Below are 15,769 nucleotides of genomic sequence, written 5' to 3'. Positions count from 1 at the left end.
TCTGGTGCAGAATGAAATCATCCTCCCAGTCCATCTCAGATGAAGACACCGGGCATAATCTCTAATCCCAGCAGAGGACTCAGAGGTCAGAATCAGCCTCTACAGACCACACCTACTCACCTTTTACACATCTCCGCCTCACTCCTCAAGCTGGTCAGTCCCTCCTGCAAAGCACCCCCCCCCCCATTCTACTGTTACACCCCTAAATTACAACGTAAACAAGGATCCTGGCTCCTGCGACCACGGTCTCACCCTGCTGTGTCTGATGGTGCGGTAATAAGGTCAGGAGGTTGAACCCTTTATCTCAGACAGAGGAACGACTTCCTGAGGAGAAGGTTCAGTACTTTGGTTGTTTGAGCTCCTTCCTCGTCCTTCTTTGGCCTAAGAGTAACAAAAATGTTATATTAATAATAGCTTCATAATCCTATTTGTAAAACTACACAGTCCCACATCACTCATAAATAACCCAGAAGTAACCTCCCCACCTTTCTCAAGAAATTCTATAAAAATAAAAATGTGTAGTAAACATGTTATTAATGAATGCTGAAAGTAGTGGTTTTACCTTTATCGGTTTATGATATATAAACTGTTGATGGCGATGATTAAAATGATAACGGGATCCACTCCTAAAATGATCCCAACTGTGCTAGAAGATCCCTCTGAACAGAAAAAGAGAATGTTGCTTATTCTTTCAATAATAATAATAACACTCATAACAATGACTGCAATACACATCCTAATACGTTCACATTAAACATGTTTCAATCACATTGTCTAAGGTGGCGTATCAGTTACTGGTCCAGTTAACATGGCTCAGTAAAGAAGACAATGGAGACCTTTGCCTTACCCCCCCATGTGTTGTAAATAGAATGTCGCTTTTTCCCACCACAGGTGTTTTAGCATCACACAGATTGCTTTTGTATTTACACCAAGAGCCTACCTTCAATAGGGTCCTCCAGTATCTTCAGTTCAATGTGGGTTATGTCTTCTTCGTCTGCGTACCTGAGAGTACACCTGTACGCCCCTTCACTCTGGGCTGATGAGGTCACATACAGTAGGAGGCTGCCTGATTCAGACAGGTCTCTTACATGCTGCTGCCACTCTGTTTCCAACACCTTCTCTTGTCCTGCTTGTCTTCTGAGGATGGTCTGGTTGTGGTTGAAGGTCCAGGTGATGTAATCGAACCCCGAGGCATTACAAGGAAGTAACACCTCACTCTTGGAAAGATTTTCCATTGGAGCTGAATTAGATGGACACACGAGTGGATAATCAATAAGACATATAAGATATTGTTATGAAATCTGCAGAGATTTTGAACCATGACACCATTTACCCTATTTTGACCAAAGGAGAACAGAAATCCCAGACCAATGATGTCAATGGTCCAACCTTCTGCCAATTCTCAGCGGAAGTGGAGTAGAAGTTGCAGACCAAAATATTTTCACGATAAAAATATGAAGCAGTACTCTCTTATGTTAGCTATTCCTGAGTGTGACGGTTTCCCCTTAAAATGCAACCACTCGAAATTGGATCGCAACATTTCTAATCAATGCTTTGCTACTGACTGACTGTTTCTCTGATAGTCAAAGACTTACGGTGCAACCTCATCGTGGCTTTCCTTGCACTGTGTTCATTTTGGACTAAGCAGCTGTAGGTCGATTCTGTGTCATTGTTAACAGTCCTTAAGGAGCCACTGATGTCATAGAGTCCCTGGTCATCTTCATGGACCTCGGTTGTGTTCTGGAGGACAGTAGCTGGGCGAGGACTGACGGACCAGGTGAGCTTTGTTCTTGGGTAGATTCCTCCAGACTTACAGGTGACGGTGTTGTTCACTAGCCCAATGTCCACTCTAGTAACAGGAGCTACAACGACATGACACCACATTAAAACAAGAAACTAATTGTAACCATGCCTCATTTGGTTTCCTGCAGGTTTAGAATCCTGGGCTTGCTTTTTCCAGAATAATGTTCTCTTAATAATTTCAAGGCTTTCCTTCCATCATCGGCGGCGTCATGTCTTGATGTCAATGATAGGCTCTTATCATCTAGTGCATTCACTAGTTGAGCATAACAATCTGCATTCTTCACTGGATCTGCAGCTACGGCAGACTCGCCAGCGGGCTCTCTCAAAATGGTGTCTTTCAACTTCAGAATGTGTAAACGGCTAAGGAATCGTGTTTCCCATAGACCGTACTTATCTTCTGTTCCATCAAAGACGATCTGCTGATGTAGCGTTCCTGCTCCGGCCATTTTCACCTTTATTCTTTTTATAGTTCGCAATCTCCAAGACGTTGCTCAGGCTGTGGCTTGTAGAGTCCTCAATTTTCACGGGGGTCTCTCTGCGCCATCTTTATCCAGGCTCGTCTAGTAGCTTCTCAAGGCTAACAGTTCTTCTTACTTCTGTTACCTTGCTCTTGACTTAGAGTAACGCGACTGAACTGCAACTCTCCTCGACATCGTCACATGTAACAACTCGGACACCGGAACAGGAAGTGTCAGGTAACACAGAGGTAAAGTCAACACTGCCCTCTAATGGACACGATGAGTAAGGGCGTACAATAGTACTACATTTAACAGTTAGTTCTATGCTACAAGTACTTACTACTAGATCTTATTTTGAAACTTCTGTTTGAGAAAATCTAACTAGCGAATGTTCTGGATGTTGACAGCCGTGCGAAGAAGAAGGGGTTCGGTGTTGACGGTGAAAGTTAGGCCGGTTTATTGCAGAGTTCTCCGATATTTCCCATCACTATCCTTGAGCCGGGTAGGGCCGGGACTTTGATCGAGCGTTTGTGTTTTTTTGGTTTTTGTTATCATTGCTTTATAGGCCTAGTCTGAGGAGTAATCGATGCCATATACAGAAATAGTATAGGCCTTTATTACATGGGTCTTCTTAATGTCGTGGAATACTCTGTTCACTTGCATGGGAAGTAGTCCGGTAACTTGTCAACCCCAGCGTCTTGGGTTGCTAAGCGACGTCAACGTCTTTGGCGGACTATTTCACTGCTGATCAACACTACGATGCTGGTAACGAATAAATTGTAAAAAGACACACCATGTGAAGTTATTTTCAAAATAAGATTTGAAAAGCTTTTGAAGTTTATTTACAACACTATTTACATAGTTTCGGAGAAGTACACTTCGACATTTTAATACAGTTCAGCGAGAAAGGCGACGAAGAATAAGAAGGGGGCGTTCCAGTCTGCATAAACGGGAACCCCCACCACACGAGAACGCCCATTTGTGTCTGCGGTGGGATGATATTGGCTAACCCAGGCTTTGAGCTCAACATACCTTGCTAACCCTCTAATCGAGGTTCGTAGTACAGGCCCCGAGTGCAGTTATGACACTCAACAAAAATGGCTGTGCCCGTGTAGAGATTTATTTTCTTTGTATTTGTACCACGTTGGTCATTTTAATGTTGATTTTCAATGCTCTTACAAAATGTATGACATTGCTACTTTATTCCAGTCACCAATTTATGCATTGCACGGTCTTGCTGTGCGTTCAATACAATGTAAAGTTGTGTTGTTTGTTTTCGAGCTGGTTTGCTGAAGAGGCTAATGTAGCTGACAATAAACAACGTCTAGCCAATTTCATGACACAATCACAAAGACAAACGGGAACGCTATAAGTGCTTCGAGACCAGTGGGGTATTCCACAAAGCCGGTTTTATCACATAACCGGGTAAGTTAACCCAGGGTTTGCGGTAACCCTAGGTTTTCCGTTCCAAAATGAACACGGTATGTTAGTTACTATAGAAACATATGCTCTGAATCAAATCTGGTCGGAGCAGGTTTTGCGCAGGTTAAGTTTGAAACATAACCCGGGTTTGGGTATTCAAACCGGCGTTCACCGCAGATTTCATGTGTTCACAATGGCATGCCCTTTTGATGAGAGGCCTGCTGATATCGGAGCGCAATATATGTGCAATCCACCAGGAGCGATTAATAAGACCACGGCTCGACATCTTGGCATATCGGATGACTTTTTGCTGGAGAGATATAGATTATCGCGCAAATCTTTAGTTTTAATAAGTCAAGTCAAGTTTATTTATATAGCACATTTTAAAACAACAGTAGTTGACCAAAGTGCTGTACACAAATACAATATAAAAAACAAAACAAAGAACAAGAAGGCTTAAAATTGCATATTAGCAACAACAATGAATAACATAAAATAAAATCTTAATCTGTATTAAAAGTTTTTAGTCTTTAGTTGCGTTTTGAACTGGTCTATAGACTGGGCAGATCTTAGACTCAGGGGGAGACTGTTCCAAATATTAGGAGCGGCCACAGCGAAGGCTCTGTAGCCTTTTGTTTTTTGTCTGCACCTAGGTACATCCAGCAGCACCTGCTGAGCTCACCGAATTTCTCTAGATGCCTTCTCCAGCCTTACATAGCCAACACTACCAATCGAGGACCTGGCCTCAGTTCACTATTTGCGTAGCCCTCCGTTTTTTGCAAATGGTAGCCTAGTTTTATCTGTAATGTTGGAGATGCTGAGCACATCTCAGTCCTTTCAGATGACCCATCCAAGATTTTTATCGGCCTCCTATCATACAAAGAGCAATATTGGCTGAGTACTATGCCGAGAGGCGCTTACAACATAAAGTATAAAATAGTCCTAACGGACTTACATCCACTGGAGAATGTTCGATCGTAGCCGGCGGCTTCATTACAAGCACCAATCCATCTTGATCTGTTTGGTTGATGAATTGTCACTTTTAGGTTTACCCAATTACCAAAAAACAACAACATTTGGAACATATGCGCTGTGGCACACACACGGTTTGCATGTGTTACTTTGAAGGCAAACAAAAGCTAAAATACAAGAAAACACAAAAACCTACATTCAACCAGTGGGGTACCCTCACATGGCCCCTGACTCTCTGAGGAGGTACCTCCAGGTACCCCCATGCCAGGACACCCTGAATATATGTTTATTAACAGCTCCTCCACCGGGGTCAAGACAATTTGAGGGGCAGATCCAGTCTGCCTTTTCACGATTGGCTTAAAGAAAATGGCATATTTAAATGTATACCAATACGATGGTGGGAAAAGCTTACCAGTTTGTAGGCCTATGTTTTTATGCTTTATTTTTACTTGATCAGCTGACCGCTTGGGAGCCATCGAAGTAGGCTACATATTTTTTTAAGAAGAAAAGGGTTATGTGGTAGGATCTTTAAGAATGCTTATCTGGGATATTTATAGATTCATGGCTCAAATATTAAGGATCATGCTTTTGACGTGTAACTAACGCATTTACGCGGTCAGCGATCCGCTGCCAGGCTTTGGTTCTCCGGGTTACTTTTTAGGTTTGGCGTGGACGCGCACAACCCTGTGTTAACCAACCCCGAGTTGATTGAACTAATGCATAACCGCTGCTGTGGAACCGAAAACTCTGGGTTAGTCGGCACAGGGTCAACCAACCTAGAGTACAGCGTTAACAGTGTTAACGCTCACAGTGTTTGTTAAAGCTCAGTTCGTGGAATACCCCACGGAAAGGACGTCACAAGTGCAACTCGGTAGGCTGGTGGCATCTGGATGGATCACACCATATGCTCCGAGATCGTATACAAAACAAAAATGGTACTACCGACCACTCAAAACCCAAATAAATAGTATTCCAACAAATCATCGACAAGGGGTGTGTGTTGTGTGTTTTTTTTCCGCTGCGTTCATGATAGTTTTTACTGGACGCACAAAACACGGCTCTGTTTGTTTGGGTTCTCGCTTCAAATACAAACAAAAGTGACGTCACCCAACATCGCTGATGCAACCTTTAATATTAGCTTCATACCAATCATATTTATAAAACGACACAGTCCGACATCACTCATAAATGACCCAGAAATAACCACACAACGTTCTTAAACCTATTACTCTAAATAAGAGAAGCAATAAGTTGTGCATTACAACAACAAAATAACAAAAAAACAATAAAAATGAAACCAAAAAAAAAAAATTGGAATATATATCCAGTTTCACATGGTTGCTCGATTCTATGAATACATAACCAGAGGATGAGAGGGGAGATTGTAAGGAAAACAATAAGTATTTGTAACATCGGAAGTGTGAGATGAGAACCCTCTGAAACAGAAAAAGAAAATATTGATTAATCTTTCTATGAGAAAAAAAACAAATAACATCCTAATACCTTCAAATGAAACATGAACTGGATAACAATGTTTTAAACCCAATGTCTCAGGTGGCTTATCAGTTCCTGGCCCAGTGAACATAGTTCATTAAAGAAGACAATGGACAGTGGACACCCTTGCCCCCTTGAAACAATGTTGCTTTTTTGCACCACGGGTGGTTTAGCATCTCACAGATTGCTTTTATATTTATATATATTATATTTTCACGAAGGGCCTACCTGCAACAGGGTCCTCCAGTATCTTCAGTTCAATGTGGGTTACGTCTTCTTCGTCTGCATACCTGAGAGTACACCTGTACGCCCCTTCACTCTGGGCTGATGAGGTCACATACAGCAGGAGGCTGCCTGATTCAGACAGGTCTCTTACATGCTGCTGCCACTCTGTTTCCACCACCTTCTCTTGTCCTGCTTGTCTTCTGAGGATGGTCTGGTTGTGGTTGAAGGTCCAGGTGATGTCATCGAGCCCAGAGGCGTCACAAGGGAGTAACACCTCACTCTTGGGAGCACTTTGCATTGGAGCTGATGAAGATAGACAGACAAGTGGACGGACAGTCAGAGATATACAATACAAATATTTTTTATGCGGAGATGGACTTTTTATGCGGAGATGGACTAAATATTTTCACAACAAGGTACGAAGCAGTACTCTCCTATGTTTCCAATTAGCGGCCATTACAAATTGGATTGCACTATCTAATCTACAATTTACTTCTGACTGTTGCCATTCTAATATTCAAAGACTTACGGAGTGGCCTCATCATGGCTTTCTTTGCACTGTGTTCATTTTGGACTGAGCAGCTGTAGGTCGATTCTGTGTCATTGTAAACAGTCCTTAAGGAGCCGCTGATGTCATAGAGTCCCCGGTCATCTTCATGGACCTCGGTTGTGTTCTGGAGGACAGTAGACGGGCGAGGACTGACGGACCAGGTGAGATGTGGTCTTGGGTAGATTCCTCCAGACTGACAGGTGACATTGTTGTTCACTAGCATAATGTCCACTCTAGCAACAGGAGCTGCAACAACATGGTATCGCATTAAAACACAAAACTAATGAGCTAACGTTTGCTCAATACAGCGTTTATATTTATTTATAGGATGGAATCCTATACAAATAGAAATTGAGCTCACCTCTCACTGTCAGGGTGACGCTGGTCATCCAGTCGTTCTGTGAAGTGCTGGTGTAACACAGGTACCTGCCCTGGTCCTGGAGGTTCACCCTGGCCAGACTCAGGGATGCGTTGCCCCCTGAGATCTGGTCATGGAACAGGGAGGTCCTTTCCTCGTAGAGAGGGTCCTGGTCCTTGTCCTGGTCCCGGGAGTAGCGGTGGACCTTAACCTCCTTCCCATTCATCTTGACCCAGTGGAGGATGGTATCACCGTTTGGCTGGAAGCGGCAAGGCAGCACACAGCTCCCCCCAAACACACAGCCCACCTTGGTGTCTGGAGATTGAACAGCACCTGGCCAATACCATTTTAAAACACATTTGATCCATTTTAAGGGATAAACTACCGTGTTTGAAGTGGGGAAATCTCCCAGCTTTCCATTTGGGAACCAAGTACAAAAATGCAATATAAAGAACAAATGAAAGTATTCCCATCTATCTCATCCTCCGAATGGCCTACGGTCTGAGGTGTCTGACATGTAGCATTCTCCTTTCAGAGCCGTTGCCAGGGGCGCAACTGCCTACTTTCTGGGGGGTATGCAGACACATAGCAGGCGCTTTTATCTGGGCACAAATTTGACCTAAAACAGACTCTGATATTGAATCAAAAAATTAATTTTGAGTGCACCAGGACAGATATCCAGTGTTTTTTTTAGAGGCAGCCTTTCTAAGATGCTCTGCCAGAGTAACATCATACCGTGCTATAAGAGATCAGAAAATGTCCACTTCTAGGATTTCCTAACATTGCATTTTGTCCCTCTCAGTGGCAGGTTTCTTTCTGCAAGGAAGAGTATGCAGTCGATCACTCGAGTCAACAGGCTCTCTGCAATTCGCTATCAATAGTTTTACCTAGGCATAAGCGGGATGCCAATTCTTTCCACATCAGATAAGCATTTATGTGGTAACCACTTGTTTCATGGTGCTTCAGTATCTTTGAAAGACACTGCCAGTTATTATAGCCCACCACAAGGCGCGTGTCATTAACTCTAGCTTCACCAAACCGCTTTTACTGGTTCTATTGACATAAAACAAAGAGTTGCATAGAGGTTGAACTAAAACAAAATAACCACAAACAAGTTCCTTTATTTTTCTTGTAATGATCCGTTATATTGTAGGCTCCATTCTGATCAGTACACAGTTGCAAGACAACAGTAACCTGTTGTTTTACTAGTAGATTTAGCTAACCTGAATATTTACAAGCTTCCTCTTCATACACTGACATAAAAACGACTTTCAACCACTTTGAAAAGCTTTCTTTCATCCCTGCGCACCCTTTCTCCTTCCCAATCTTTCTTTTTCTATGTTGTGACCCCGAGGGCTTTCTTCTCTGCCTCTCCATATTGAGGTACGTGTCATGAGATGACAATACGGTTCAAATGAAGACACTCTGGCGCTCGCCTCCAGGGCGTGGTCGAGGGGGCGCCCACTGGAGCGCCGTGTGCGGAAGAGGGCCTTATCAGTGTCGTTTCTCTGTTATTGATCATCATATCATGTACACAAACGCTGTTAAAAACAGAAAATCCCGACTCAAATATTTTTACTTCCATCGCTTTGGCGCCACCTCTGGTGCGGCGCCCCTATGCGCCGCATATAGTGCATACCCACTTTTTGCGCCACTGGCCGTTGCCATAGCATATTGTCATAGTGATAGATATTTAGAAGTTAAACCCTGTAAACAATGTGATGCATAGACCAAACGTCCACTGACAACTAACCCTAACCTCTTTTATCCCACAACAGCGCACACCTGTCAACATTAATAAACCAATAGTTAGATTGACTGAATGAAAGCCAATGTATTCAGGCAGGTTTATCCTCAGGTGGAATTTTCCAATGGTTTCTGTATGACTACAGTTCAAAAATTAACAATTGTCCTACCCTAACCCCGCTAGTATCTATTAGTAGGCCTAATATATAGTGTCAAACATATATAATACATTATATTATATGCCTAATATGTGTTATTGGTACCAAAAATCATCATCTTTCATTATTTATGTGGTTTTAAACATGGTCATATGTTTAATATTATATAATTAGTATAGTCATATATGCAATTTGGTCACTGCCACTGAATTAAGACCATAATTTAGAGAAAACAGGATTGAAATTATTTGTTTGTTTTTGCGTGTCTCTGCTAACTAATTTGCAAAGCAAAGGAGGGGCGTGTCCTCCCCATGGTTACGAGCCAGGGAGCACTTTGTAGTCTACCGTTGTTGTGCATGAGCGTTATAATGAGCGATATAATAGTTATAATAGTGTTATAATAATAACTAAGTGTCTGAGAAGAACCCTCTCTGTGACACAGACATCAGAATCAACCGCTGCTCAGAACAGAACGCCACACATTCAGAGCAGAGAGGATCGTTCACAATGTGACAGAGCGAAAAAACAGGATGTTCGATTAGTAAGTAATGGTGACAAAATGGCCTAGATTACAATAATAATAATAATAATAATAATAATAATAATAATACATTTAATTTAGAGGCGCCTTTCAAGACACGCAAGGTCAACAATGTCAACGATCATGTGAGAAATATCCCCACGTGTAGATTTACCTTTACCTTTTGACCTTTAGATCTCCAAATAATCACAAAAAAATAAATAAATAAGGAATTGTCTCCATTTTAGTCAAGCTTACCTCCCTGAACGAGGACCTCCACCATGAGGAACACGGCTGTTCGGACCAGAACACCGTTGAGTTCTGCCATCTTATTCTTCCTTCGTGCCTCTTGGGTCTCTCAGTCTGCAGCTTGACGACTCAACTTCACTTCATTGGAACAATAACATGATCTGGGGAGGAAGAAAGGATCCTGTTGCAGGGCCACTCCTCCTCTCCTGTAGTTTGGCATACGTTTTTCCATTCGCCCTTTTGGGTGTGCCCTGTCAAACTGTATTTACATTTCGGAAAGGTCGAGAAAGGAAACCGCTGCAAGTAGCCCCTAGCCCCAGGGCCTACAAACAATCACCTATATTATAATACAGATAAAACTACCAATCACATCACTAATAAATGACCCAGAAATGACCACACCAATGCTTTCTACAAATTAAAAACAAAAGAGAAAATTATACAAAAAATGATAGATAATACAATGTGAAGTAATTTACATATTATATAATCACATATTATAGAAAATGATGCAAAAAAATCAAAAGAAACCTTTCTCTTCATACGTAAACAGATGATTAAAAGGATAACATAAAAATATAATCCTAATTCGAACCAAGGTGTGCTATATTATCCCTCTGAAACGGCTCTTTCTTTAATAAGAATGAGAACAATAACAATGACAACAATTACTTCACATTAAAGATGACCTAGATAATATTGTACCGCATTAAAACAAGAAACTCAGATTTGTCCTGTAAAAGCAGGACTTGAGCTCACCTCTCACTGTCAGGGTGACGAAGGTCTCCTGGTTGTTCTTCAAAGTGCTGGCGTAACACAGGTACCTGCCCTGGTCCTGGAGGTTCACCCTGGCCAGACTAAGGGATGTGTTGCCCCCTGAGATCTGGTCATTGAACAGGGAGGTCTGGAGATCAGAGAACAGGGTGGTGTTGGAGGCAGTGGCGTGGCGTGGGGATTTTTTTTGAGGAAGCCAAGTGAGGCCAAACCTTTAGAGAAAATAGTACGTTGCAGCTTGGATGTATTTAATGCAACTATAAGAGCTATTTGAGTGCCTGGTCATTTACCAGGATTTACACATGCCTGTAATCTGATACACACACACACACACGAGCGCACACACACAGTAGGCCTACTCCTAAACATTTCATTAAATTATACATTTTATTATAAATGCAACCCCTCCCCGAAATGCACAAGCCGCTAATAGTCAAAGAATCGACAGCGCGGCTGTCGGCTATTTCAAGTTTCATGTTCACGTGTAACACGACTCACACAATCACAGTATTTGAGATGATAAATAACATGTGGCTTTTTGATTTACCGTGCCTCGCGATTGCCCGGGACAAGTTGGCAAGGTCCACGAATCCTGTAGTGACCCAGGGGTTGTTGAGGGAGCACGAATCCTTGTCAAGAAGAAGACACTGCCAGCAAAATAGTCGCTGAGGTTTGCTGCTGCAACTAGCCACTCCGTTCGTGTTTAATTTTCTTCATTGAACGTCCGAAAGAAGCCTGGCTTTCTCTCCACGCGCAGTTTCATCTTCGGTGTTGGCCTGCCATCGGATTTTATTTTGATTCGCTGCTGTTGTGGTAATTTGGTAAAATTATTTTAAGTAAATAATCTAAATCTCCACCCAACATAACTGCACTTGATAAGTAGGCTACTCAAAAATGAGAACAATTCAAAAATGCTAATTTCGCGCGGCAATTTAATGGTGTTAAAGTAAAAGGATGCTCCAATGATTATGTATAATCATTGTCGATTTTCTTTTGTTTAATAATGTGATAATCAGACACTTTTATATATTTTAGGGAACTATCTGTAAGAGAGTAGCTAACTCTCTGACCTGGGATCGTCTGGTTCTTCCCGTGCTGCTCGCCACAGTGTCTCTGCTCAGAAGACCATAACACAAAACTGATATTTGAAATGACAAGCAACAGATGATTAAAATATATTCATTTATTTAATTTGATATGGTCACCATTAACTTAATGGGTACAACATAACATATCTGTGCAGCACCAGAGGCATCGTGTGTTTGAGGTGAAGCACGCTCATTTTAGACCTCCCACAGTGAGGCAGTGAAGACAAAGACAAACCAAAATACATCATTAACATGAATATATAGTAAACTAAAATATATAAAAGTGGTTGATTATTACATTATAATACAGATAAAACTACCCATCACATCACTAATGAATGACCCAGAAATAACCACACAAACGTTTTCAATTAATTAATTAAAAATAAAAGAGAAAATGACACAAAGAACGAAATAAAATATAATGTGAAGTAATTTACAAGCACAAATATTAAAGAAAATGATACAAAAAATTCAAAAGAAACCCTTCTTTTTATACGTAAAAAGATGAGGATGATGCTGATGATGATTAAAAGTATAACATAAAAATAGAATCCTAATTGTAACCAAGGTGTGCTAAATGATCCCGCTGAAACAGAAAAAGAAAATGTGGATTATTCTTTCTTTAATAAGAATGAGGATAATAACAATGACAGCAAGACAGAACCAAATAACTTCACATTAACGATGACCTAGATAATATTGTACCGCATTAAAACAAGAAACTCAGAGTTGGGGTTAGGGTTAAGGTTAACCAAGGACTTGAGCTCACCTCTCACTGTCAGGGTGACGAAGGTCTCCTGGTTGTACTGTGAAGTGCTGGCGTAACACAGGTACCTGCCCTGGTCCTGGAGGTTCACCCTGGCCAGACCAAGGGATGCGTCGCCCCCTGAGATCTGGTCATGGAACAGGGAGGTCCTTCCCTTGTAGAGAGGGTCCTGGTGTCCCAGTTGGTCCTGGTCATCGTAGTAGGAGTGGACCTGAACGTTCTTCCCATTCATCTTGATCCAGTGGAGGATGGTATCACTGTTTGGCTGGAAGCGGCAAGGCAGCACACAGCTCCCCCCAAACACACAGCCCACCTGGGTGTCTGGAGGTCAGAGAATAGGGGGGTGTTGGAGGCATACTCTTCATTAACTTTATTAAGGCAAGATAACAACTTTATTAATCCCCCGGAGGGGAAATTCCTTTGTTTCAACAGCCCAGCAGCAGTGGAAAACACAGGATAAAGTACAATACAATAAAAATACAAAGTACTAATGAGAACAAAAATAGACGCTAAAGTAAAGACAAAAAGAACAAACGGTATAAACAATATAATTAATAAATTATAAAGTGTCAAGTGTAATTAGTAAATTATAAAGTGGCTAAGTACCAGTACTTCACATATTAAAGTGTATAAATGCAAATGGTGCATGTCCATAAGTAATACTACGAATGTTTATAAATGATCTTGAATTGCTCGTAAAATATGACCTTTAGACCGCTGCAATCTGAGAGTGAAAGATGACAAGGGCCCTATCTTGCGCAATTGACTTTCTACCCTGACTCATGTGTCGTTGCTAGTTTGCAACTGGCGCTGAGCGTTCTTTTCCCTCCACCGCCATGCATCGTAAATTAGGGAATGATCGTGTGCGTGTTCTGGCGCAAACGTTCCCCGGTGCTATTTTGCAGTTTCAGGAAACAATTCCGCCACAAACCAGGAAATAGCTGGTTTAAGGTCAGTGGCGCGTTGTTCAGATGCTATTTTAAGGGCGCATGCATAATGTTGCTTGTGCACCTCGTGTATACACTTTGCCTCTCTCATCAACGAGCCACACATTCTTGATAAATTATTTGGGAAAGAACAGATGATACAGGTAATAAGTTGTACTTTTAAATCAATGCATCTGCAAACACCGTACAGCAAACATATTTTCTTGACAGAGACATCGTGTACAAGCCCATAACTTTTAGGATTGAGGAGTATTTGATCGTGAGAAAACATTGTTTTACCACGAGTGAGTTTTAAAAATAATGAATGAATGCGGGCGCGCGTGTGTGTATGTGTAAAAGAATTAATGAATGCGGGTGCGTTTAAACACACGCAAACTAAACATGTAACGCACAATGCAGTCCATGGCACTGTATATTAACGGGGGGACACATGCATATTAGGAACACAAGTCGATAACGATAATGCATACAATACTGGTACGTGGTTTGTTATTGTATTGCGTATGTGGTTTTCAAACTGTGGGGCGCGCCCCCCCTGGGGGGCGCCAGAGTTCTTCAGGGGGGGCGCGACGTGAGAAAAGAATAAACCCGAAAAAAAACCTGAAAGGCGATGATTCAAATCATCAGTCGTACTTCAACTGTAGAAGTAACATAACTAAATCAATTGTCAACCGTTTATCTTCGTGCAAACCATTTACCAAATCTACACACTTGTATCTTCAATAATATCTAAACAGAATTTCGATATCATTTCAAATCTCTTCAAAATCACAGTTTTAGTTTCATACCGCTTTGTTTTCAACTGTTTTCATTGAAGACGTCAGCCCATTCTGATACACCTACTTCTAGACATCGTAACTCATTCATTTTTCAACCGTTTACCATTGTTCAAACCATTAAACAAATCTACACACTTGTATCTTCAATACTATCGACGGAATTTTGATAGCATTTATACTTTTTTCAGAATCACAGTTTTAGTTTCAAACTGGCATCGTTGTCAGTTGCTTATAATAATTGAGGTCACCATAGCAACGCCGGTAAACAAACCCCGCCGAATAGTCGAATCTCTGGACTGAAAAGGCAGATCTGATTCGACCCTGAATGAATCTGTGTAAACTGGCAGTTTACACAGAATAAGATGTTCAAATGTATTTAAAAAAGGTTAAGCTAAAACATGCTTAGATAAAGTTGTTAAATTGTGTTAAGAAATGTGTTTAAAAACGCACAAAGATGTTGTAATGTTTCAGAAATATGTTTAAAATATTCTGACGTGTTGCTGAGAAAATATGTTTCAAATGTTTCAAAAATATGTTTCAAATGTTTTAAAATTATGATCAGAGATGTTTAAAATGTGTAAAATAATTAAAATAAAAGATAGCTTTCAAAACACAGGTATTTAGAACATTTTTTTTGGGGGGGGGGGGCTCAGCTGAAATTTCTTCTCTGAGGGGGGGCTCACTCTCTCACACTTTGAAAACCCCTGGCGTATATCATTAAATAGAACCACAGTTACCGCATATCATATGTGTGTTAAGTTTTCTTCGCCGAAATTTATTTGAGGACCGCCCACAAAGCTACTTACATTTGGCGCATCTCACTTGCGTTTCAGACGGATAAAAAATAGGGACTAAGTCCTCTAAACTTATCCAGACGACAGACTTAGGTTGCATGTATTTTGAAGAATGTATTTTTTCTTCAGTAACACATATTTTTCAACATAATGTCTTTATCTTTCCCGGTGTGCTTTCGTCTCTCACCTTCTCTCACATCACCTGACCATTCTGAGAACCTGGGTTCGTCTTTAGAGACAGCTTTGGTTTCTGTATGAGAAAAGCTCGAAATGAAATAAAAATATTACAAGCAGAATCAAGCAGTTGTATTTTATATTATTATTTTCATCATTATAAGAGAAACCTAAAGGTTATATTTGAACAAAAAAGATTAGACCGTTTGTGTTCTGGTGCTAGTCCAAATATCAAGCATAACAAACCAAACAAAGAAGAAGTCTTGATAATAGGTTTGCCATAGAGACGGTTTACATTCGGTCCAGCTTACCTCCCTGAACGACGACCAGCCCCGTCAGTAACACGACCGCCTGAACCACAACACTGCCCAGCGCTGTCATTGTCTGTGTCGTCCTCTCTCAGCTGTACCTGTTGTTGGACTGCTGACAGGATCAGGAAACACCAACCTTTACCTGGATTTATTAGACCTCCTGGCTGACATTTATGAC

The 15,769-nt window shown here is 41.3% G+C and overlaps 2 protein-coding genes across 2 annotated transcripts; both read right to left on the bottom strand.

Moving 5' to 3' along the window:
• Positions 1 to 337: 337 nt before the first annotated feature.
• On the bottom strand, positions 338 to 10,122 carry LOC115537694 (uncharacterized). The gene is made up of 8 exons (XM_030349740.1): positions 9,965 to 10,122; positions 7,286 to 7,597; positions 6,904 to 7,170; positions 6,378 to 6,677; positions 5,990 to 6,091; positions 1,596 to 1,862; positions 941 to 1,240; positions 338 to 381 (listed from the first exon to the last, which is right to left on the bottom strand). The coding sequence occupies exons 1-8, from the start codon at positions 10,032 to 10,034 to the stop codon at positions 338 to 340; spliced, it is 1,662 nt and encodes a 553-aa protein (XP_030205600.1). The 5' UTR covers positions 10,035 to 10,122.
• LOC115537693 (butyrophilin subfamily 1 member A1-like) lies at positions 10,091 to 15,687 on the bottom strand. Its single transcript, XM_030349739.1, has 5 exons — positions 15,592 to 15,687; positions 12,573 to 12,907; positions 11,792 to 11,842; positions 10,715 to 10,859; positions 10,091 to 10,161 (listed from the first exon to the last, which is right to left on the bottom strand). The coding sequence occupies exons 1-5, from the start codon at positions 15,659 to 15,661 to the stop codon at positions 10,091 to 10,093; spliced, it is 672 nt and encodes a 223-aa protein (XP_030205599.1). The 5' UTR covers positions 15,662 to 15,687.
• Positions 15,688 to 15,769: the final 82 nt, after the last annotated feature.

Source organism: Gadus morhua, chromosome 23 (assembly GCF_902167405.1).
Source record: "Gadus morhua chromosome 23, gadMor3.0, whole genome shotgun sequence".
In the NCBI taxonomy this organism is placed as follows: Eukaryota; Metazoa; Chordata; class Actinopteri; order Gadiformes; family Gadidae; genus Gadus; species Gadus morhua.
The sequence above is the reverse complement of the archived record's forward strand: the minus strand, read 5'-3'. Positions and strand labels throughout refer to the sequence as shown.

Bases quoted from the DNA above. Each gene is read 5' to 3' on its own strand.
- LOC115537694 (XM_030349740.1), bottom strand. From the start codon at position 10,034: ATGGCAGAACTCAACGGTGTTCTGGTCCGAACAGCCGTGTTCCTCATG. The intron at 1,863-5,989 runs GTGAAACTGGAT...ATGTCGTTGTAG, and splicing joins TCATAGAATCGAGCAACCAT to CTCCTGTTACTAGAGTGGAC. The intron at 1,241-1,595 runs GTAAGTCTTTGA...CATCTAATTCAG, and splicing joins AGCCACGATGAGGTTGCACC to CTCCAATGGAAAATCTTTCC.
- LOC115537693 (XM_030349739.1), bottom strand. From the start codon at position 15,661: ATGACAGCGCTGGGCAGTGTTGTGGTTCAGGCGGTCGTGTTACTGACG. The intron at 10,860-11,791 runs GTTAGCTACTCT...TCTGATCTCCAG, and splicing joins AGACGATCCCAGGTCAGAGA to ACCTCCCTGTTCAATGACCA. The intron at 10,162-10,714 runs GTGAGCTCAAGT...GCCAAACTACAG, and splicing joins CGTCACCCTGACAGTGAGAG to GAGAGGAGGAGTGGCCCTGC.